General features: G+C 35.5%; 1 protein-coding gene across 1 annotated transcript in view; it reads left to right on the top strand.

The window, feature by feature from the left end:
• The window catches only part of LOC111151047 (kinesin family member 14), a 50280-nt gene that overhangs the window by 6819 nt on the left and 18801 nt on the right, over window positions 1-24660 (top strand). Inside the window, exons 5-21 of the mRNA XM_022508769.1 lie at window positions 1381-1479; window positions 2698-2750; window positions 3566-3596; window positions 4035-4142; window positions 5080-5196; window positions 5879-5994; window positions 7418-7590; window positions 8679-8826; window positions 9091-9154; window positions 11632-11816; window positions 13969-14071; window positions 15012-15172; window positions 17641-17788; window positions 18288-18440; window positions 20010-20136; window positions 23054-23147; window positions 23723-23855. Of these exons, the coding sequence (XP_022364477.1) occupies window positions 1381-1479; window positions 2698-2750; window positions 3566-3596; window positions 4035-4142; window positions 5080-5196; window positions 5879-5994; window positions 7418-7590; window positions 8679-8826; window positions 9091-9154; window positions 11632-11816; window positions 13969-14071; window positions 15012-15172; window positions 17641-17788; window positions 18288-18440; window positions 20010-20136; window positions 23054-23147; window positions 23723-23855 (2013 nt within the window). The remainder of the gene's footprint in view (window positions 1-1380; window positions 1480-2697; window positions 2751-3565; window positions 3597-4034; window positions 4143-5079; window positions 5197-5878; window positions 5995-7417; window positions 7591-8678; window positions 8827-9090; window positions 9155-11631; window positions 11817-13968; window positions 14072-15011; window positions 15173-17640; window positions 17789-18287; window positions 18441-20009; window positions 20137-23053; window positions 23148-23722; window positions 23856-24660) is intronic.

Raw genomic sequence — 24660 nt, 5'->3', positions numbered from 1 at the left:
GCAGTTATGTACTGTTACATGTTTGTAGTCAGGCAGGTACACAGACTCAACTAAGGACAGTAGGCAGAATCTTCAGAACAACATGAAGCAGAGAGTAGTGAAGCTGGAGTTTAAACCCAGATTCAGCTTCAAATACCATGCTCTTTACACTGCCCTACACCTGAAAATCTGTACTAGCTTCCCTTTTTTCTTACTCATTCGTACATGCAGCCAGTATTTACTGGATATCGGCTGTTTGCCCAGCAGTCCATTAGATCACTTTTCCCCAAATTTGCTTCATCATAAGAATTACCAGGAATGTGTCAGGGGCAGATTTTCATTTGTGTGTTTCATCATGTGTGATTGTATGTGTGTGTGCGTGTGTGTGTGCGTGTGTGTGTGTGTGTGTGTGTGTGTATACACTTGCTACAAAAATCTCTTCAGGAGATTCTGATTTAGTTGATCTGGGCTGCAGCTGGGAATTTATAGTTTTCTTACTACACTATACCTAGTGATTCTTATGATAAGGGAAATTGGAGAAATGCTGTGCAAGATTTGAGAATATGTAGTTAAAAGACCCAGTTTCTGTATTTAAGAGAGTATAATGGAGAAATGAGTCAGTAAATAGCCAAGCACAATCAACTTAATGCTAAATAAATGAAAGCAAATACTATAATAGAGTAAGAACAGTGTGCTTTGAGAATATTTAAGATTAGAGGAAGCCACGTGTTCTTAAATGGGGGACAACTGAGCTTATTTTTAAGGAAACAGAGCAGTTATTAGCTTGGTGAAGAGGCGGAAGGACATTCCAGGCAGCGGGAGCAGCATGTGCAAAGCTTTGAAAGCAAGAAAGTAGGGAGCCTTTGGGAATCTATAAATTGTTTACTTTGCTTTAAGCATGGAATTTGAGAGTAGAGGGTGATAAGAGATGAAACCAGAGAGGCAGGCAAAACTCAGCTTTTGAATGACTTTATGACCCCTGCATCTAGGAATCTAGAAAGCTATGGAAGGATTTTAAGCAGGGAAATCAAATGATCACCTTTGCTCTTCAAAAAAAAAAAAAAAAAAAAGATAGCTCTGGCTGCAGTGTGGAGAACGGATTGAAAAGAAGTAGAACTGGATGCAAAGAGACCAGTTGTGGGACTTATAAACTGTAAGGAAGGCATGACAAGGGGCTAGATTCAGGTAGTGACTGTAGGATTGAACATTTGAGAGATCTTAGTAAGTAGAGCTTATCTTCTTTGGAGAAATGTCAATTCAAGTCCTTTGACTCTTACAACCCAATTTAAAACCAGGCCTTTATATATTCTGGATCCTAGAACCTTATCTGATATATAATTTGCAAAAAATGCAAAGATTTTTAAAATAAGTTGCATGTTGTGTTTCTATTTGTCCTACTAGGTCAGCTACCACCTTGAAATGAGCTTTTTTGAAGTGTATAATGAAAAAATTCATGACCTTCTGGTTTGTAAAGGAGAAAATGGGCAGAGAAAGCAACCAGTAAGATTAAAACAATTTATGATCTGTTTTTAATTTGTTTTTATAAATGCGTATGGTTATGCTAGTACTCAACATGATCTATATGGCTTGCATTTTTACTAAAATTGCTATTATATGATAGCAAATGCTTGGGATCTACAGTCTAAATGAGTAAATAAATAGTAAATAAACTAAACATTATTGCTAATGGGAATTAAATTCATTATTAAATTTAGCCTCTTTTAAAGCAAATATTGTATCAAAATATATGTTTCAAGATTTCGTTAGACCACTTAAATCAAACACTAAATCCCTAAAGCCAAAAAGCAGTAGAAGTTTAAAAATTGTTTGTTATTATAGAATATGTATCTTACTGGGTTATTTAGTAAATTGGTATCTTGTACATAATATTTTCTGTGAAATAGTAAGTTCCACAAATACATAATTTTTTTAAAAAACTGCTATCAAAATGTAAAATTTGGGAAGTACCTGGATGGCTCAGTTGATTAAGCCTCCAACTCTTGATTTTGATTCAGGTCATGATCTCATGGGATCTCTTGGGATTGAGCCCTTCAATGGGCTCTGAGCTCAGCAGAGCAGAGTCTGCTGGAGACTCTGCCTTTGCACCTCACCCCCTACCTTGCTTGCATGCTCTCTCTCTCAAATAAATAAATAAAGTCCTTTCTTTAAAAGAATGTAAAAATTTTTAATTTTGAAAAGGACCTTGGAGAGCAAGAAAGTAAAATCAAAAGAGGTCACTTGACTTTCAAAGTCAAGTCATTCAAAGTCATTGTGGCTATGCTGTTGGTAACATCAAGAATCTTAAACTTGGCTTTTCTTCTTTGACTTAAATGTATTTTAAATTTCTGGTTACAAAGTTTAAAACATAATGTAAAGCTGGAAAAAAATTAACTGAAATTTGCTGAACGTATTTTATTTTAAAGAGATATTTAAGAGCATAGAGATAATGGCTACTGCAGGTCTTAAGAATAAAGAACTAGTAAGATATTTGATGCTACAGTGAACTGTGGCATCTTGTAAAAAGTTTGTGATTCTGAAGCAGTATCTTAATGCCTTACAGATTTGTGTTTGTGAGAACTTTTATATTTATCTCTGGGTCAAGTAAAGGCAAATCTCTTTGCCTTAAACTCCACATACACAAGAAAAGACCATTTAAAATTGTGTTTTATATGAAATATTTGTTATGCCCTTAATAATGCTAATGTTTGCTTCTATTAGCTGAGAGTAAGGGAGCATCCTGTCTCTGGGCCGTATGTCGAAGCTCTGTCAATGTAAGTGTTTGGCTCAGCGAAAGCAAGGAGGAGACAAGTAATGAATAGAACGAATGTTGTTCTCATTTGCCTTCCCAACTTTGAAACGCTGGATAACTATTTAACATTCACCCTTAATATTATTCCTTTAATTTTTCCTCTCTTTCCGACTACAGCATTAGCTGCTTGTTTTTGTGTTTGTTTATAGCTTTTGCAGCACCTATAAAGTGCCTGGCATGGAGTGTTAGTTATACTGTGTGTGAGATATTTGATTTTTCTCCCTTTTTCCCCTTTCCCCATTAAGTTAAGCCTTCCCTTTCTAGCTGCTTTTTCTATCTATTACTTTAAGCTGAAGAGAGGAGAAGGTGTTAAGATGAGTTTAGTGTTAAGAGTGTGAAACATGCTAAGAGTCATTCACTTTATCTTTCAATACCCCAGATGCTTTCTTAAAGAAAAGGGAAAGTGAATAGGTATGGATTCGGCTCCATTTAATAATTCTGGGATTATGTCGCAACCTATACATACTAGCATACCCACCCCCACGTATGCCAAGTATGGGTTTTGGTCTCATGATTTAGACTTGAATATTATAATATTAAGAGCTAAACTGCTTCATTAATAAAAACCATACTTTTTGGTAAAATTAAAGCATTTGCTACCCTTTAAGAATGGAGACAGTGAAAGATTGTGTGAGAGCCAGTATAATAATATCTATGAATTATTCAGTTGTGGTCTTCAGAAAGTAATTATGTAATTTAAACATTATTATTATTTTATGAGAATAAGAAGGTAATTATCAGTAAAAACAATTTTGTCTTTTTCCTTTTTAAAAATAGGAATGTTGTCAGTTCTTACTCTGATATCCAGGTAAGATTGATTGTATTTTATCTTCTTTCCGCTACATAGAAAGATCATAATCATAAATATTCATAAGAATATTTCTCAACTGCTACTTGCATAAGTAAATCCTGTTAATTCATTATGAGCTGATTTTGTTTGTTAAACTTCAATCAGAGGAATTACTCTTCTGAAGTAAAAATAAAAATTGACTATCATAGCAGCTTAGCATTATTGAAATAGTCTTTTAAAGGTGTAATTTCCTGATTCAAGTATCTGTGATGGAGGCAGAGTTGAAAATGGGAATACAAATTATTAAATTACAAACATTTATTAATTTCATTTTATAAACAGTTTATAAAGTGTGTATATGTTGCCAAATGCACTTACTTAATTTTGTTGTTTCTTAATTTGTTCCAATAAATTTTGGGTTTGCTGTTCTGACCTCCCTCTCTTCTTTCTTGTAAGAGTTGGCTAGAATTGGGAAATAAACAAAGGGCAACTGCTGCTACTGGTATGAATGATAAAAGCTCCCGATCACATTCGGTTTTCACCCTGGTAATGACCCAGACCAAGGTATTCTTTTTATTGATTTTTTTATTCTTTAAATCAAAAGTAAGAGTATGGTAATATCAATATATAACATAATTGGATTTTAGTATACACAATAGCAGAATGACTTTTGTATAGATGGCAGTATTTTTATTTTACTGTTTGAAAAATCAATAATGTATGATTATTTATGATATCATTGATATTAATATGATAAGAATATTAATGTATGATAATATGTTTATAATACATGGTATTTGTACAGTATTTGGAAAAACGTATCAGAAAGTCAGAGATTTTTAAAAATTCAGCCATAGGTTCCACTATTCAAATAAAGCCCCTCTCAATATTTTAATATATAATATTTTAGTTGTTTTATAATCACTCTTAAACAAATTTACAAAATCTTCAATAATTTTATGCCATTAAAATTCTTTATCAACTATCATTTTTCATAGCTGTATAATATTCCACGAACAATTCCAGTTTCTCTGCTGTTGGACATTTATGTTGCTTTTAAGTGCTTTGCTCCTTTGGGATGCCTGGCTGGCTCAGTCAGAAGAGCATGTGATTCTTGATCTTGGGGTCATGAGTTCAAGCCCTGGGTTGGGTGGAGAGATTACTTAAATAAATAAATAAACACCTTGCTTCTTTCATGCTGTGATAAATAACACCTTTGTACATTAACTTTTGCTCTATTTATGGTTGTTTTGTCAATATAATTGGGTAGTTGTGAGTTTTTATCTCTTTAAAGTCATTTATTTTGGCATAATGCAAGCATTGCTCCATATATTCTTGAATGTTTATTATAAGTTATTAATGATCACACTTTTGTGAGAGGACAGTTTCAAAAATAAATGAGTGGTTTGTAATCTTGTCTAACCTTCCATTTCAAGACTTACATTGAGAGCAAGTCATGGAAGAACTTATGACCTATTATTTTAATGTCTTTTTGCTACAGACGGAATCTGTGGAAGGGGAAGAACATGATCACAGAATAACGAGTCGGATAAACCTGATAGATCTGGCAGGCAGCGAGCGGTGCTCCACAGCTCAAACTAGTGGAGATCGACTGAAGGTAAATATGAGGCTTTTCTGGGGCACCCGGCTGGCTCAGTCAGTGGAGCATGTGACTCTTGTTCTCGAGGTTGTGAGCTCAAACTGATGCTGGGTGTAGAGATTACTCAAATAAATACAATCTTTAAAAAATAGGGACGCCTGGGTGGCTCAGTTGGTTAAGCAGCTGCCTTCGGCTCAGGTCATGATCCCAGCGTCCTGGGATCGAGTCCCACATCGGGCTCCTTGCTCAGCGGGGAGCCTGCTTCTCCCTCTGCCTCTGCCTACCATTCTGTCTGCCTGTGCTCATGCTCTCTCTCTCTCTCTAACAAATAAATAAATAAAATCTTTAAAAAATATATAAGAGGCTTTTCTCATTTTAATGAAACCTAATTAACTTTTAATTCCCCAGGGCATTATTTGTAGGAGTTTGCAAACTAAATATACTTAACAACAACAAACAAAAACAAAAACTGTCTATCTGCAGTTTATAGACGACACTGCTGTGGTTTAAAGAGAGATCTTTACTTTTGTGGTCGTGTTTGCTTTTCAAAGAAAATTAGTAAATTTTGAGTTGTAAGGAAGTTGGTAGTTTATGGAAGAAAATATTGACTTGGTAATTATATGAGGGAAGGAATGTATTTTGTGAAATGAATGGATTCCTGAGCAGTTATTTTAAATTAGATGTTTTTTCTCGTACACAGGAAGGCGGGAGTATTAATAAGTCTTTGCTCGTGCTGGGAAAGGTCATATCTGCTCTTTCTGAACAAGCAAACCGAAAGAGAGTTTTTATTCCTTATCGTGAATCTGTTCTTACATGGCAAGTATCTTTGGAAGTACAAAGAATTGTATAAAACATAGTGAACACTCTGGGGAAAAGAATGATAGACTGACTTCATGTAGCCTTGGGACCGAGAAGAAGTGGTTAGCCGTGTGACTCCCAAGACCAGACTATGCGGATTGAATCTTGGTTCTGCGTCCTATAAGCTCTGCGACTTCAGGCAAATCATTGAATGTTCTAGTCTGTTTCTCCACCTGTAAAATGAGTATAATAACAATGCCTCCCTTGTAAGGTTATAGTGAAGATTAAATAATTACTATAAAACTCTTAACACGTAGTATGTGCCGTATTAGTATAAGCAGCTGGTACTACCCTCAGTGTTTTTAGTGCTTCATGTTTGAGCATATATGATACCACCAAACACATTGCTGTGTGTACAAAGTGAAACCGTTTTGTGTGGCACCCACTGACTAGCATTTAAGTGTTCAATAAACATTTTGTTAATGAGTATGTTTTCATTAATGAGATACATTACATTCAAATTACATCTGCGTAGATTTAATATCCAATTGTGATGAGCATTGATATATACCGATAAGGGCTGCCTCTCTACTTGACAGCCCCGATGCAGGGCTTGATCTCAGGACCCTGAGATCATGACCAGAGCCAAATCAAGGGTCGATGGTTAACCGACTGAGCCACCCAGGCCCCCAGATTGCTGCGTGTCTTTATAATTGGTTTATAGGAATGTAGTGACAACATTTAAGAAAATACTTAAGGGAAAATCTGATTTTTTTTTTTTTTTTGGTGCCTTTTAGAAACTAAGAATAGTGAAATTCATTCTGCATTAATAAAGAAAAGTGATTTAGTCTCATACTATCTTTTTTCCTCTAAAAGAAGGCTTTTGCGTATAGTAAAAAACAACATTTTTGTTTATATGCCCATTCATCATTTTCAGTATTTATTGAACACTTGTTCCTAAGGGTTGTGGCAGCATTGGAAATACAGAGATGGCCAACACACATACTTTCTTTCCTGAAGTATAGCTCACAGTCTAGTCTGGGGAGTGGGAAGTGGTATCTCACTAAATATTTGATGGTTAACTGTATTTTAAATCTTTGCCCCAGTTACTGTTTCATGAAACAATATAAAAAGTATAAGAGAAAACAATGTTCATGAGATCTAAAAATAACTACAAATACCACAAAAGTTCTGAATGGTGGTGCTCATGGCGGGCTCAGTCCATAGAGCATGTGACTCCTGATCTCAGGATCGTGAGTTCAAGCCCCACATTGGGTGTAGAGGTTACTTTAAAAATAAACAAATAAAAGTCCTGAATGGTATATGAGTGAAAAGTATAATACTGTATTATATATGCTATTAGTTTGTTTTGTTCTTTCTACATAAGTACTGCTATTAGGTTGTAGAAACAAAGTCTAATTATGACTTATTTTCCTTGAAGGCTGTTAAAAGAAAGTCTGGGTGGAAATTCAAAAACTTCAATGATCGCTACTGTCAGTCCCGCTGCCAACAATATTGAAGAAACTTTAAGCACACTGAGATATGCCAGCCAAGCCCGTATGATAGTCAATATTGCCAAAGTAAATGAAGATATGAATGCTAAGTTAATTAGAGGTGAAGATTTCTCTAAACATTTATTTTATAACAGCTAAATCTCAAATATTGTTTCAGTCATGAAAATATGCAGTTTAAGAAAATTAAAGATTTTTCTTTCATACCTACTTAGACACGAGACCTCATTCTACAATGATGGTGGAAGAGAGGTGGAGACGATGGGAAAGAGAATTAGGAAGGGGAAAACAAGCAGAAAAAGAAAATAGGGAGTGGGTAAAGGGGAAAGAGTGAACATAGAAAAATAATCTTACAGACTGAGTCATAGATGTGTGCAGCAGAATAATACCATGATTTATCACTTTTCCTCCTACAACCTTTCCTCCATTGTCATTCTGTTTATCAGTTCGACTCCTGCTTAGTTCATTGATGTAAAGGATAGTGATCTAAAGGCTTGAGTTTCTAGCATAGGCCTAACTTCATTTATGCTCAGTACTACTTTTTCTGTATCTCCTGGGAATCACCTGCTTAGGATGAACTTGAGTACCTGCACGGAACCTTGGTTTGTGCAGTTTTCTCTTTGCTTATGTGGAGCTACCATCTTTTCATAGTCCTTTGTCCTCTGGCCCTTTTGAGCCGCAGAGGATGAATGGTTACTTCAGAGGAGCAGGACAGAGAAGAACGAATTTACTGTTACCATGGTCCATCGTCTCCCTTTTGGATTCCCCTCTCTTTCACAAATAGGGCTACTTTCATTAAAAATAAGTATTCTGAACTCCAGCTTGAAAAATCTTTGATTTTTATCCAACATGTCTTTATGAATAAGGTTTGCCTTGGGACAATCCTGGTTCATGTCTCCTGCATTAGTGTGATTAACAATGTGCTTCTCAAAAGTGTCCCTCTTTGGACCATACATTATATGGCCATACTACTTATGAGGGGGGAAATTCATTAAGATGGGAGTACTTTTTCAGATTAAGGCTAAGTAGAAATGTATAGGTAATGTAAGTAAAATAAAACTGATTTCTGTAAATATTCTATTTTATTTAGTAATATTTAAAACTTGAAATAAGAAAATTGGAGGATTAAACCTACTGTGGTAATGATTATATATCAAATGTTATTAATCATGCACCTTTTTACATATTTAGAATTGAAAGCAGAAATTGAAAAGCTAAAAGCTGCTCAAAGGAACAGTCGAAATATTGACCCTGAACGATATAGGCTATGCCGGCAAGAAATAACATCCTTAAGAATGAAACTGCACCAACAGGAGAGAGACATAGCAGAAATGCAAAGGTGGAATATAGTTAATATTTTAGATGTCTGTGTGTTACCTAAAATCACTGGATGGGTGGTGCTGGGATTGGTGGAGAGGGAGGACTTTAGGAAGGATCTGTGGCTCTGTTTTCATACTTTCTGTATGAATAGAGGAGTCCATCCCCAGACCATCATATTTTAAATATTCCTAAGTGGTTTCCTAATCTTTATTTATTATCTTTAATTCTCAATCTTATGCATCTGGATATTTTTAACTCTATTATTCTGTTTGTCTCTGGAAAGAGCATGGAAAGAAAAATTTGAACAAGCTGAAAGAAGAAAACTCCAAGAAACAAAGGCGTTACAGGTATCATTTCAACTTTCTAAACTGATTTGAAAATTATTGAAGTTTGAAAATTAAATGAAGATGACAGTAAATATGGAAATGGAATTTCTCAAATATTCATTTCATACTGACTCTATATGGCAAGCAATACCATAAAGAGAAATAGTATAAGAAAGTGTTGAGATCAAGACTCTGATATACTTAGAGCCCATAGCTATGTTGGAAAATTAAAATATAAACAAACCATCTAATTCTGTTCACTTCAATTCAACAAATATTAAATGTTTTTTTCTGTGCCAGGCCAGGGGGAGGCCAAGGTGAATAAAATGTAGTTTTGGCCCTCAAAGAGCATGTAATCTAAAGGGAGGTTTACAGTGTAAATAGATGACTGAAAGGCAGTGTGATCTGACTAGGTTGAACCATATGATACTGCCATTTTTTAGGTAAGAAATGAACATGGCAGTGTCATACGGTTCAACCTAAGGCAATGAAAAGCATGTAAAAGGAAGAGAAGCAGGAGACAGGAGGGAGTAATTAACTTTGATGAGGGTGGTTGTTAAGGAGGACTTCAAAGAGAAAAGGACAACTAAGCAAGATTTTGTTAGGCTACCAAAGTCAAGATTTCTTTTTTTTTTTTAATTTTTTTTTTTAAATTTTTTATGTTTTTAAAGATCTCATTTATTTGACAGAGAGAGATCAGAAGTAGGCAGAGCAGCAGGCAGAGAGAGAAGGGGAAGCAGGCTTCCCGCTGAGCAGAGAACCCAATGCGGGGCTCCATCCCAGGATCCTGAGATCATGACCTGAGCGGAAGGCAGAGGCTAACCCACTGAGCCACCCAGGTGCCCTGCAAAGTCAAGATTTCTAAGCAAGGAATCCCATGTTCAGAAGCATGGAAGGACAACATAGCTTGGATGTCCACAGAATTCAGAACTTGTATATTAATGCTGGTGACAGAGATTGGACTGGAGAGTAATGCAAGATTCAGATCATGACATAGTGAGGAACTTGAATTTAGGTGACAGGGAGCCACTGAAGTGTTTTAAATGGAAAGGAAGTGACATGAGCAGACTTCTGTTTTAAATAGGGTCTTCTGGTAATGGTGGATTTGAGGGAGGAAAGACTCATGCTGGCTGGGAAGGTTATTCATCTAGGAGGCTGTTACCAGGGTGAAGGTAAGAGGTGGTGAGAGCTCGAGTAAGGCAGCGGCAGTGGGAATGGCTAGTGGAAGAGTTGGGTTCAAAAGATAGAAAGGAGGTACAATTCATAGACTCAGAGTGTGTTTTGGATGTGTGTGTATGCTGAAAAAATGGAAAAGTCAAGAATGATGCCCAGGTTTCTGAGATGGGTGCATTGCACTGTAAAATCATGAAGTCACTGTAGTGGTAAAAGAAGCCAGATGACAATGGGTTGAGGAGTGACTAAGGAGATAGGGCAGTATAGGTAAACACTGAAAACCTTGAGTGAGAAGTCAGAGAAAGGGGCTGTGACTGGAGAAGTTCTGTTTGTTCATTTTGGTTTTGTTTCTTTAAAGGAGGGAAGACACTTGGACTTTTTTATAGGAATCAAAACTCCTTAATGGAATGAGGTTCTAAAAGAGATTGGAGAGTATGGGTCAAGGGCAAAGGTATTGGCTGTAAAGAAAATATTTCAAATGACTGGTAGGCAGAGAACTGTAAGAATCGGGAGGAAGGGGAGAATATTCCTTGGGAGTGGTGAGTCCAGCTTCACTGAAGAGGCGAGATTTGAGTTTTGAAAATTTGGCTTTGAAGCCTGGGTAAGATTTTGTTAGGTAGAAAAAAGGAAGAGTGCATTCTAGGAAAGGAAAATTGTATGAGAGTAAAGGTACAAAAGTTGAAGGTGTGCTCAGAAGAAGGTGTGTGGATCAGTTTTATTGGAGCGGCAGTTTGTATGCGGTCATAAGGAGATAAAATGGGCAGGATATGTTATGGTTAGTTTATTGATTTTCAGGCTAAGTAATTTGACTTTTATCTTGTAGGAAGTGGGAAGTGATTGAGAATGTTTGACTGGGGTGTTGACATTTTGAGAATACCCTTTCAGGAGAATTGATTTAGCATAGGATGTAAGATGAACTGAAAACAAGAGAAATTGTTGACAGGGCAATCAGGCAGCTGCTGCCGTAGTTCAAGTATGAGGTAATAAGGGTCTGAACTAAGGTGAGGATAGCAAAGATGCAACAAAAGGGACTGATCCATTCTAAAGACAATCAGTCAGTAAGAAAAGGCACAGTTTGAGGGTGACAGATTGATGCATGAGAGGGCTCAGGATGGTGAAGGTCAAAGAAAGGCCAACATAACTCTGAAAGTCTAAGATGTGTGATGGTAACAGTCACGGGGGAACCATGAAAGAGAGATTCTAAGAAACCTTTACTGAGACTTCACATCCAGCAATTTTTATATTTAACGTAGACCACTTTTTTGGGGGGATTTAGTAATTTGCTGCTTTTTGCTAATGTTAATTTATTTTCTGACTTCCACTAGAAAGCAGGAATTACATTTCAAATGGACAACCATTTGCCAAACCTCGTCAATCTCAATGAAGATCCTCAACTATCGGAGATGCTGTTATATATGATAAAAGAAGGAACGACAACAGTGGGAAAGTATAAACCAAACTCAAGCCATGACATTCAATTATCTGGGGTGCTAATTGCTGATGATCATTGGTATGTTATTCTTCTAGATAAAAAAGGCTCCTGTTCATTTTTTTAGTAGGCTTCCATATCTTGATGTGTATGGTTTCCTTCACATGAGGCATTCATTTTCATTGATTCTTTGGTATAATCCTTCAAATGCATCTTGTAGCCAGGAAAAACAGACATTCTGAGTGTCTTGTAAGGAAGATAGGTTAATTACTATCAATATGAGGTATAGTGTAATGGTATTTCTGTTTTGGTGTATGTGATCTGTTGGTTGAGGGATGATTTTTTTTATTTTGATTTTTGATTTGATTTGATTTGATTTTTTTAAATGTCACACCTTTTTTTGCAAATACTCTAGAAAAAAAAATTTTTTTTTAAAGATTTTATTTATTTATTTGACAGAGAGAGACACAGAAAGAGAGGGAACACAGCAGAGGAGTGGGAGAGGGAGAAGCAGGTTTCCCACTGAGCAGGGAGCCTGATTCTGGGCTCGATCCCGGGACTCTGGGATCATGACCTGAGCTGAAGGCAGACGCTTAACGACTGAGCCACCCAGGCGCCCCAAGGGATCATTTCTTTTCTTAGAATTATAATTACTGGCATGAAATTAAACTTCTGTCCATCTCATATGGCAGGATTTTTGTTTGGATTGACAAATTTAAAAACTTTTTGTTTCATGTGAATTTTGTTCATATAAATTGAATGATTATATACATATTGTTGGGATGATAGTATATACAAACTGCTTTGGCTCCACATTGTGTTTTCAAGATTCATTCATTTTGATGTTTTTTTAATTTTTACTGCTGTGAAGTATCTTTTTTTTTTTTTTTTTTTAAAGATTTTATTTATTGGGGCACCTGGGTGGCTCAGTGGGTTAAAGCCTCTGCCTTAGGCTCAGGTCATGATCCCAGGGTCCTGGGATCGAGCCCCTCATCAGGCTCTCTGCTTAGCAGGGAGCCTGTTTCCTCCTCTCTCTCTCTCTCTCTCTCTCTCTCTCTTTCTGTGCCCGCCTCTCTGCCTATTTGTGATCTCTGTCAAATAAATAAAATCTTTAAAAAAAAAAAAAAAAAGAATGTTGGTGGTGAAGCCAGATCATGGATGTTTCAGAACGCCACGCCAAGGAGTTCTGATAGACCTAGGAGAGAGAAAGAATCAGAACAAGTAGATCCTGTTGAAACCTTTACCTGGTTAAAAGACTAGACTGGTGGGAGGTTCGTACTGCCAAGGGGTGAGCTAGTCTTTCCAGATTGTTTTCTCTAGGTGCTACAACTGAACCATTACTCTTTAATTATAGATCTTGGAGCCTAATTAACAGCTAAAGGTTTTGGGTTGGGACTCAGCTTTTTCTGTAGCTTTTTCTCTCTCTGTTAAGTTAATCTAAAGATGAATTGGACTTTGGAGTGTCTTTCCTATTCTTTTTTTTTTTTTTTTTTTTAAGATTTTATATTTTTATTTGACAGACAGAGATCAGAAGCAGTCGGAGAGAGAGGAGGAAGCAGGCTCCCTGCTGAGCAGAGAGCCTGATTCGGGGCTTGATCCCAGAACCTGAGCCGAAGGCAGAGGCTTTAACCCACTGAGACACCCAGGCGCCCCTGCCTTTCCTATTTTTGAAATAAAAAGACTTTAAGGAATGTGTAGCATTTATAGCTGATTTTCATGGTGTCAGGGTCTAGCTAATTAGACGACTAAGGAGTGTGTTTTTATCTCCATGCTTTTCCTTCTTCTATATTACCCTACTTTTCATGAGAGGAAAATGTTTGTTTTTCTCTTCATCTTTAAAACTCATGCATAAAACCAGAAATTAAAAAATAAAACACTTAAAAGTGTTTCATTCATAGGTAACCATTGTCAATATTCTAATGTTTTTTCCTTGAATTAATTTCATTTTATTTTATTTTTGAGGAGAAGGTTGGTATTTTTTTTTTTTTAATAGTTATAGTTAAAATACATACAATGAAAATCCTTTCCACCACTGATGGTTGGAGTTGCTCAGGCTTTTTTCGCCAAAACTTCAAAATGTGTTGGAGGAAAATAAAAGAATTTTAAGTTATTTTTGTCACAAATTGATATGAATCTTAACAGCAAAGGAATAATCTCAGCAGGATTATCTTGTATTGCCTTTTTCTTTTTTGTCTGTGCTGTAATTATAACAATGTACTTCTTATCTTAACAGTACTATAAAAAATTTTGATGGAATAGTGAGTATCATCCCAGTTGGAGAAGCAAAGACATATATAAATGGAAAACACATTTTGGAATCCACAGTATTACATCATGTAAGTTAGCCAGTGCTAAAATCTAACAAATTGTTTGACTTTGAGCAAGTTGTTTAATTTGTGTGAGTCTCAGTTTTTTCCTCTGTAAGATAAGGTAGTGAACTAGATTAAAGACTTTACAGTTCTAAAATTCTCTTTTCTATTAATTCATTAATTACCTTCATTCATGCAAAGATAAAAGGTAAATCACTATAAACCAGTATTGAAGAACTGACCACTGACAGCACCATTACATGTCCAGTAAAGAGCTGAGCCTTGGAAGTAAGCCCCAGTTATTTGCTATGTGACTTTTGAAAAAAGTTATTTAATTAGGGTGATTGTATTTCACTGAAGTCAGGATACTGTTGAGAGCATTTGTAATAATTATATTGGGAGAAGGGCACCTGGCTGGCTCAGTTGGAAAAGCATGCAACTCTTGATCTTGTGGTCTTGAGTTTGAGCCCCATGCTGGGTGTAGAGATTACTTAAATAAATAAAACTTTAAAAAAAATTACATTGGGAGAACAGGCAAAAATGAGTCTGTTGCAAGCAAACCAAGACTGTTGGTCACTTCATACATATCCTACTTTTCAGGGGCAGGGGAGGATTAAATGAAATAATCTGTCTATAGTTCTTAACACAATGTCTGCAAATTGTAAGCTCAGTGAATGCCTTTTTTTATTATTAAGCTCTGTGGTCTTTAGCTTCCTCATTCCTAAAATCTGGATAATAGTCTTATCTCACTGGGTTGTTGTGAGATATAAATAAGATCACATATATATAAAGTGTTTAACACAGAGATTGGCGTATAGAAAATATTTAATAAATGTTAGTTGCTATGATTTTTAATGTTTATTATTACTAATATTAGACTGTATTGAATTGCTGAGCTTAATTATTTGTCCCATGTAAGTTTTTGATTCAGACTCACCTCAAGTAGTACATTTTTTGTGTGCTTTAGGGTGATCGGGTGATTCTTGGTGGAGATCATTATTTTAGATTTAATCATCCAATAGAAGTCCAGAAAGGAAAAAGACCATCCGGTAGAGATACTCTTATAAACGAGGGTCCAAAAGACTTTGAATTTGCAAAAAATGAGTTGCTCATTGCACAGAGATCACAGTAAGTATTCTTGTTGATATGAAATAGTAAGAATATGAGAGAGGTCTACAAGAAAGAGTTCATCATATTGTGCTAGTCTCCGCCAGTTAATTCTTTGGGTGCTAGTGTCTAGTGACGTGATCTTTTCTCTTGGTACATTCATTCATTCAGCAGACATTAATTGAGCAGATATTATGTATCTGTCACTATACTAGAAATACAAAGAATAACTGAAATTTAGCTACTATACTGGAGGAATTTATCATCTCGTGGGGCTGACACGTAGTTGTACCAGAGTACCATGACAGAGTCCTGCACTATGTGTGGTTTATAGAGTGAGGGGTGACTCGTAGGCCCAACCAGGAATCAGCAAAGTTTTCTAAGGGACAAGAAGACCTCCCCTGGAATGGAGTCCCAAGAAGCTGTTAGCAGTTAGCCAGCAGAACAGGGGTGTGTAAACTTTTTGTTTTCTTTGCCCCATTTTTAGCTCATGCAATATTGTAGAATTTCTGATTTAAGTTATATCCTTTACCAATTAATTGGTAAAGTATATGTAAAGAGTTAGGACTTTATCTTAAAGGATACAGAATCATTAAAAATTTTAGTCAGTCAAGAGAGAGACCTGACAGAATCGCAGTTTTAGAGCTCACCATGACCCAAGTCCGGAGAACAGAAGAGAGGCGGAGCAAGTATAGCTTGCAAATGCCGTTCAGAGATTGTTGAAGTAGAAGTACAGCGTGGTTGGGTCGGAGAGAGTATTACGGAGAAAGAATCAACCACACTTGACAACCAAAGAGGATGAAGGGATGAGGAATCAGAATGACTAGTATGGACTGGGCTAATCCTATTTTATCTTTTAAAAATTCTGAACTTGCTTCTGGTGTTTTTTAAAAAAATTGTGGTACAATATATGTAACATAAAATTCACTATTTTAACCATTTTAAAATATACATCTCAAAGATATTAAGTATATTGACAGTGTGTACAACCATCAAACTATTCATCTCCAGAACTTTTTTATCTTCCCAAACTGAAACTCTGTTGCCATTCAGCTGTGACTCCCCATAATCCCTCTTCTTGTTGTCCTACCCCCTAGGCCCTGGTTACCGTTAGCCTTCCTTCTTTTGATAGTTCTTTTTTCAGTGAAATTGAGAATGGAAATTTCTATACAATGTAGTTGCTGAAGCATTGATTTTTTTTTAAAGATTTTATTTATTTATTTGTGAGAAAGAGACAGAGACAGCAAGAGAGAAAACAAGCAAGAAGGAGAAGCAGGCCCCCCACTGAGCAGGGAGTCTGGCGTGGGGCTCCATCCCAGGACCCTGGGATCATGACCCGAGCCAAAGCGATGCTTTACTGACTGAGCCACTCAGGTGCCTCTAGAGCGTTGATTTTACTGAGAAGAAAGAAGCTTTCAGTTTTTTATACTCCTTGATGCTTTTCCCTTGTATATTGAAAGATGACAAAGCTAATTTAATGTTTTAACTTACTAAATGTCAAATTTTTATAGATGGTTGAAAATATACAACCTATTTTATTAGCTCTCATAACATTTTTAGAGTTATTTCAATGTTTTCCCTAACCTGTGACCTAAACGTGAATTAAAAGTTATTGATATATGAAATATAATTTTTGCTCTAATTATTGTTAATCATAAAATACCCTTATTTGGGGGCATCTGGGTGGCTTAATTGGTTAAGCATCTAACTCTTGATTTTAGCTCAGGTTATGACCTCAGGGTTATGAGACTGAGCCCCGTGTTGGGCTCTGGGTCAGTCGGAGTCCACTTGACATTTTCTCTCACTCTCTCCCTCAGCCCCTACCGCACTGTGCGCATGCATGCGTGTGCTCTTTCGCTCTCTCTCAAAAACAAAACAAAACAAAACAAACCTTTATTTTGTGTTATCTATAATGTCAACTATATTGTTTACTACAATGTCAACTATATATTTACTAATGTCAACTATGTTTACTACAACATTCACTATGACATCATATTTTTATATTTTTATATAACTTATTTTCCTTAAGATTAGAAAATACAGGGACACCTGGGTGACTCATTAGGTTATGTGTCTGCCTTTGGCTCAGTTCATGGTCTCTGGGTCCTGGGATCAAGCCCTCGTTGGGCTCCCTGCTCCTCAGGGAACCTGCTTCTCCCTCTCTCTCTGCCCTTTTGCCATGCTTGTGCTCTTTCTCTCACTCTATCTCAGATGGATAAAATCTTTAAAAAAAAAGATTAGAAAAATATATTTACTTAAATGCTATGGTAACTAAGAAATAAATAAATTTTCATCCTTTTATATTGTTTTGCATAAGGCATTCTAAAAGCAATAAAAATTTAAGAACACTGTTGACAGAGTGTCAGAATATTAATGATGAGTTTGAAATTTTTGTTTAAAGAAAACATTTTAATATGATTAAGAACTACTATGGTATATAAAGGATTCTTGACTATGTGTCCTGTGACTGTTTTGCTACTTTGTAGACTTGAAGCAGAAATAAAAGAGGCACAATTGAAAGCAAAGGAAGAAATGATGCAAGGAATCCAAATTGCAAAAAAAATGGCTCAACAAGAGCTTTCTTCTCAAAAAGCTGCATATGAAAGCAAAATAAAAGCATTGGAAGCAGAACTGGTAAAAGGCAGAACTGTTTTTTTCTTTCTCTGCTTGTGCGCCCTAAGTGATATATTGCCTATAAAATTGAGTATATCCCTAGAAGGAAACTGAGGGAATATCAAAGACTAGAGAGTCAAAGCCAAGTGAGTCTCAGCCTTCTTTAATTTTACTTCAGGAAGCAAGTTAGTAGTAGACAGCTGTTGGAAGAAGAAGAAAAATAGAGAAGCTTCTGTCTTCTACCTACTTGAGCCCATGGCTCTCTCTCTGGTTTCTTGGTCATCTTGCATTCCCACAACCCATTTTAGAGGAGAGTGCTCTAGAAGGTTTGACTGGTGATACTTATTTTAAGTTAGATTAATCAAGCTGAATGAGAGAAAAACTACAGGGCAACTTTTCTATTGAGGAGTCAATTTCTTATACATTGATTAAAGAAATGGACTCTTGTACATTTTTTATATTGTTTTTGAAAAAATATTATGTGTTTTTGCCCATTACTTTTTTTTATTGTTCTTTAAAGAAGGAAGAGGCTCAAAGGAAGAAAATGCAGGAAATAAATAACCAAAAGGCTAATGACAAAATTGAGGAATTAGAAAAGGCAAAACAGCAACTTGAGCAGGAAATCTATGTCAACAAAAAGCGATTAGAAATGGAGACTTTGGCTGCAAAACAGGTAATTTCATTTTATAAGTAGTTGGCTCTGTTCTGAGCAACAGCTGGAATTTTTTCTTTTTTTTAAATGAACTCACGGTACCTAAGAGGAGATGGCTGAATCTGGGTCTCCTGATGAGAAGGGCTCTACTTTTTCTTCTTTTTTCTTTCTCTTTTTTGGGGGGGGGGGGGGGGGATTGAGATCATTTTGTTTGATTTTCTTTCTTTCTTTTTTTTTTTTTAATGAAAAGGGCTCTTCTTGCCTGAAAGCTTACAACCTGGTAATGCTCACAGCTCTGCTCACACATCATCACACAAACATTTTGAAAGAAACAGAGCTCTTATTTTGAGCTGGTTCCATTACAGCTTTCCCTTTTTATGCCTCCACAATTATCCTGTGATCCATCAGCCCAAATAATGTAAATGAATGAAATAGTGCTAGGGTTCAATGTGTAGAAGGAAGAAAGGCACAGCTCTTACACTGGATTGTATCCTCATGTCAGAATGAAGCATTATCCATCCGTGGAAAGTGTGACCAGCAGTCTACTTGCCTGAGTGACTCCTAAGAGAACTCACAGGAGGGAGTCCATAACCCCAGTCATACGAGCTCAGGCCCTGAAGCTTTTATTGACTCAGTGAGAGCAGAGACATCTTTAGGGCTGACTCATATTAATCAAGTTCTGAAGACTGCAGTATAAAACCAGACTGTCAGTATTTTAATATCGTGAGTTCCCTTTTTATCAACCATGTGAAGTATTCTTTCTCCTTATGTTAGTGGTTGTTAAAATATGGTCTTTAGTCCAGCAACATCAGCATTACTGTTAGAAATGCATCTTAGGCCCCAAAACTCCTAAAATTAGAAACTCTGGAGGTGAGGCCCAGAACCATTCTAACAAGTTTTGCATGGAATTTTGACAAATACTAAAGTTTGAGCAGCATGGTTTTCCATCTCTGCTTTGATTCCTTACATCTTAGTCTCAAAATTTGTCCTTGAATAGCAATTTTCTTTTTCTTTTTTCTAAGTTATATAGTGAGAGCGTTGGTAGAAGAAAATACCTCTAGTAACCCAAAAGTTCTGATACTATAATACAGTGATAACGTGTGACTAGTCAATTCTAGGACACAAAGTAGCTAGTGAACCACCTGAGAATTTTAGAAGAAAAAACAACTGTTTAAATCTTGAAAACAGTGATTATTAATGGGCTGTTATAAAGTATTTGTGGCAAATAAGGTTTTTGTGGTATCTTTTAAATTTAAATTTATTTGGTCAACAAATGTTCTTGAATGTGGGCTCTTCTGAGCAGTTTTTTCTCCCCAAAAGGTTTTTTTTTTACTTCCTATCAATGGGAAGAATAAGATTAATTTATGTCATAAAAAATTCTAATGATTTTGTTATGGAGTCAAATTTTATACAGATATTTTATAAATCACTTTTTAAAGGCCTTTTATGCTTAATAAAACTTGTAAAACATGTATACTTAATAAAACATACTGTAAAGTGAAATTCAATTATGCTGTGTTATGTTATCAATTATAATTTCTCTCTTTGTGTATTTTCATGTATCGGTCTATGTGAATGACTATCAATTAGGCTTTAGAAGATCATAGCATCCGCCATGCAAGAATTCTGGAAGCTTTAGAAACTGAGAAGCAAAAAATTGCTAAAGAAGTACAAATACTGCAGCAAAATCAAAGTAATAGAGATAAAACTTTTTTAAGTGAGTATATGATGATTTTAGCGGGCATTTTAGAATATTTAGTTACATAAGCAAATAGTAAATAAAATTTCAAGTGATACTTTAATGTGTAACGTGTCTTTAAAAGTGCAATCTCTTTTTTTTTTTTTTTTTTTTTAGATTTTATTTATTTGACAGAGAGAGACAGTGAGAGAGGGAACACAAGCAGAGGGAGTGGGAGAGGGAGAAGCAGGCTTCCTGCTGAGCAGAGAGCCCGATGTGGGGCTCAATCCCAAGACCCGGGGATCATAACCTGAGCCAAAGGCAGATGCTTAATGACTGAGCCACCCAGGCGCCCCTAAAAATGCAATCTCTTATTCTAATTTTTTAGGTCTTACATCTAGACTGGGCATTGGGTACTTCCTCTTTTTCACTTGAATCTTATTTTTTGCGTATGCTTCTACATTGCTGTCTGGAACATGGCATGTTTTCAATGACTTTTTCTCATTATGGAAAATTTCAAACAATTTATAAAAGTAGAGAGATTGCTACAACAGACTCATATATTTATCATCCAACATCAGCAGTTTCTAACACATGTTTGGTCTTGTTCTGGCTGTACGTAGCCCGCCTGCCTCCCTGGATTGTTGTGAAGCAACTCCAAGACATCATTCCATTTGATCTGTAAATACTTCACTATATATCTCTGCATTAGATAAGGACTTTCTTCTCTCTTTCTTTGTCACTCTTTAAGCATAACCATGATATTGTTAGCAAACCTAAAATTTGGGTGGCTCAGTGGGTTAAACCTCTGCCTTTGGCTCAGGTCATGATCCCAGAGTCCTGGGATCGAGCCCCACATCAAGCTCTCTGCTCAGTGGGGAGCCTGCTTCCTCCTCTCTCTCTTGCTTGCCTCTCTGTCTACTTGTGATCTGTCAAAAAAATGAATAAAATCTTTAAAAAAAAATTTCTTTTACTCATTAGATTTCTAGTCTACATTCAAATTTCCTGGATTGTGTCATAATTTTTTTTTTTATGTCTTGTTTGTTTGAATCAAGATACAAACATGATCCCCACACATTGTGTTTGTTAGATATGCTTTGTAAGTCTTATTTTATTTTTATTATTTTTTAAGATTTATTATTTTTTTTTAGAGAGAGAGGGAGAATGCGTGAGCTGGTGTGGGGGACGGGGCAGAGGGAGAGAGAGAATATCAAGCACACTCTGAGCTGAACCAGAGCTTGACTCATGGCTCAATCTCAGGCCTCTGAGATCACAACCCGAGCCAAAATCAAGAGTCAGACATGCTTAACCGACTGAGTCACCTGGTGCCCCAAGTCTCTTTTATTTACATTTATTTTTCATTTTTATTAAGTAGTCTCCACGTCCAAAGTGGGGCTTGAACTCACAACCCTGAGATCAAGAGTCACATGCTCTACCTACTGAGCCAGCCAGGCACCCCCATTTAAAAAAAAAAAAAAAAAAGGATTTATTTATTTATTTATTTATTTATTTTAAAGAGAGAGTAAGAGCACATGTGAGTAGAGGGAGGGACAGAGGGACAGAATGCCTAAGCAGACTCCCTGCTGAGTGCAGAGCCCAAAGCGACGGATCCATGACCCATGAGATCATCACCTGAGCCAAAACCGAGAGTGGGATGCTTAATGGGCTGAGCCACCCAGGTGCCCCTTTTTAAGTCTCTTAACCTATAAATTTGCTTTACTTGTCTCTTTCTCCTTGTAATTTGCTTTTTGAAAAAATCAGGTTATTTATCCTGTAGTTTCCTACATTCTGGATCTTGCTCTTGTATTTCCATGGTGTTGCTTAACAGGTTCCTCTTCCCCTGTATTCCCTATACAATGGTGGCTATTTCTTCAGGCCTATCAGATTCAGATTCAATTTTTTAGCAAGAATTACCTGGTAGTTGTATTGTATATTTTCTATAGCTTCTATTTTGAAATACATTTGAAACTATTAATGCTTGTTATATCTGTTGTGAGAAGTAAATAAATACATTGACTAATACATCTTTTTATTCTTCTTAGAGCCTAAAAACAAGACCTTGCAATGAATACCTGACTTTTTTACCATGTATATAATGAATTTTATCCTTTCAAAAAAGTGTTCTAATGGAAGATTGGTGATAAGTTTGGGTGAAGAAAATATTTATGATAAAATCTTAATTTTAAATTAGGAAAATGGAATTGTGGCCTACATTATTTCCATTTTTTGTTTTGATATCCTGAAATATATGTTCGTTTAAATTTTCAGGCAAAATAAAGAAAGATTGTGGTTTTATATAAGTAAGGCTGTAGTATGCTTTACCCAATACTTTAAACACATTAGAAATTAAAAAAAAAAAAAAAATCAGAGGGGTGCTTGGGTGGCTCAGTGGGTTAAGCCTCTGCCTTTGGCTCAGGTCATGATCTTAGGATCCTGGGATCGAGCCCCGCATTAGGCTATCTGCTCAGCGGGAAGTCTGCTTCCCTATCTCTCTCTGCCCGCTTGTGATCTTGCTCTCTGTGAAATAAATAAATAAATAATCTTTAAAAAAATAAAAAAAAATTTTGAGAACCAGTATCTTACTTAATGTACACATTGGGTTGGATGATAGATGACTCCTTAAAAAAAAAATAAATAAATCAGAAAAAAAATCTTTAAAGATATTAGAAGACAAAGCATTGTCTTTGGCATTTCCTCTCTTATGAAATCTTTTCTATATCAACTTTCTATATCACTTTCAGTTTTTTTCTGTGTCTCCATAGGTGAAAGACATCATTTTCTATGAATAATACTTTAGTTCAGGCTTAAGGAAAAGTTACTCAAACATTGCCCTTACTTTCTGTAATAGTTAAAACCATTTATTTAAAATCAATTTTTTTTTTTCAGGAGTTCTGCTTAGCAATATAAGTCAGGGCTCATATGTGTTTTTTGATCATCTCTGTATGTTTTCTATTAGTTCAGACAAATTGGAGCTCCTTGAAACTCTCAATGATGATTCAGGAAGCCAATGCCATCAGCCACAAATTTAAAAAATGTTATGTTTTTGGCAGGTGAGCAATTTCTTAACCTAATTATAAAGTAGTTCTTTGTTTTAAACTAACTGACCTTCATAGGATTGCTTTCTAAATTTAGTTTCTGCAAAGACATGGTATCTATATGACCTTTCTAGGAGAAAACAGTATCAGAATTCCCAGTGACACATTTGGACTCCCCTTTCAGAGCTCACTCGGGAGTAAAAGACTTTCAATAATTAGCGTACCATACTAAATACACTAAGTGTGTTTATAAAATATACTTATTTGTTAATATAAGTATATTTTATAAACAGAATAATTTTAGGTGTTTTAGGAATTTACTGATTTTCTTTTGAGTTGCAAACTTACTAATATTACATGTTTGGAAAGAAATATACCTAATTAGAATATGATTTTAAAAATTCCTATATAATAAGTTATTTTTATATAGTATATACTAGACATGATTTTTTTACTATAATAAAAATGCTTAACAATGGAAGATTTAATCAGTGGACTGAATTTTTATGGAAGTTGTTTTAATTCAGAAAACTCTTATAAATGGGTATGTATGTTTTAGGATAAGCATTTTTCTTTGGTCTTTCTTTCAGACATGATGTATCAGATAAAGGAAGTAATTCTGACACTTATGTTCGGGTTCGTAACCTACAACTAGGGATCTCAACTTTCTGGAGTCTGGAAAAGTTTGAATCTAAGCTTGCAGCAATGAAAGAACTTTATGAGGTTTGAAATATTATTAAAACCCTTTGTACAGTTTTTGAAATAAAAAATATACAAGTGATGTGTTTTTAGTAAAGAAATTTTGGCAAATAAAGGAAAAGGCAATTTACATTACCCAAACCAACCAATAGTAACAATTATGTATGTTTACTTTACTTTTGCCTGTGATAGATGGGGTTTTATTAATTTATTTTAATATAGGTATACCTGTAATAGAGAAATTTAGTGCTGAATCTGTCCACAGTTACACTGTGTGTTTTCAAATTTTTGAATTTAAGCTTAAGAGAAGAAAAAATTTGATAGACATAGAGCACTTTGCATCATTTGTCATTATCTTCAATGCCTATAATGTGTATTTTTACATAATTATATTTTCCCATTGCTGTGCTTTTTGGTATTACCAGTTGTTTTCTATTTTAATAGGACTAAAAATATCCCTGCACATATTGGTTTTTAATATCTTACAAAAACACTGTACTGAAGTCATTTGATCATTCTTGTCATATACATTAAAATATGATAGATGAGTTACCTCTGTTATTATCCTACCTTCTACTTTCAACCGTTGAAATGTTCTTTGCTTATTTTTCTATATAACTAGATTTCTGAATCAAGTTCTATATGTATAGTATTTTGCTTGAACTTTAATTAATATTACTCTAAATACTTAAAATTCAGGTTATTATCATGATTAATATATTCAATCAGGAAGTGATTGAATCTTAATGTTGTCAGAGTATTCTTTTATTTTTCTACTGAGGATTTATCTTTTATGTTTTTACTGTCTTCTAAATCCCAAGTTTATGTT

This window comes from Enhydra lutris, unplaced genomic scaffold (genome assembly GCF_002288905.1).
Source record: "Enhydra lutris kenyoni isolate GAN:26980312 unplaced genomic scaffold, ASM228890v2 scaffoldscaffold25, whole genome shotgun sequence".
Lineage (NCBI taxonomy): Eukaryota > Metazoa > Chordata > Mammalia > Carnivora > Mustelidae > Enhydra > Enhydra lutris.
The sequence above is the reverse complement of the archived record's forward strand: the minus strand, read 5'-3'. Positions and strand labels throughout refer to the sequence as shown.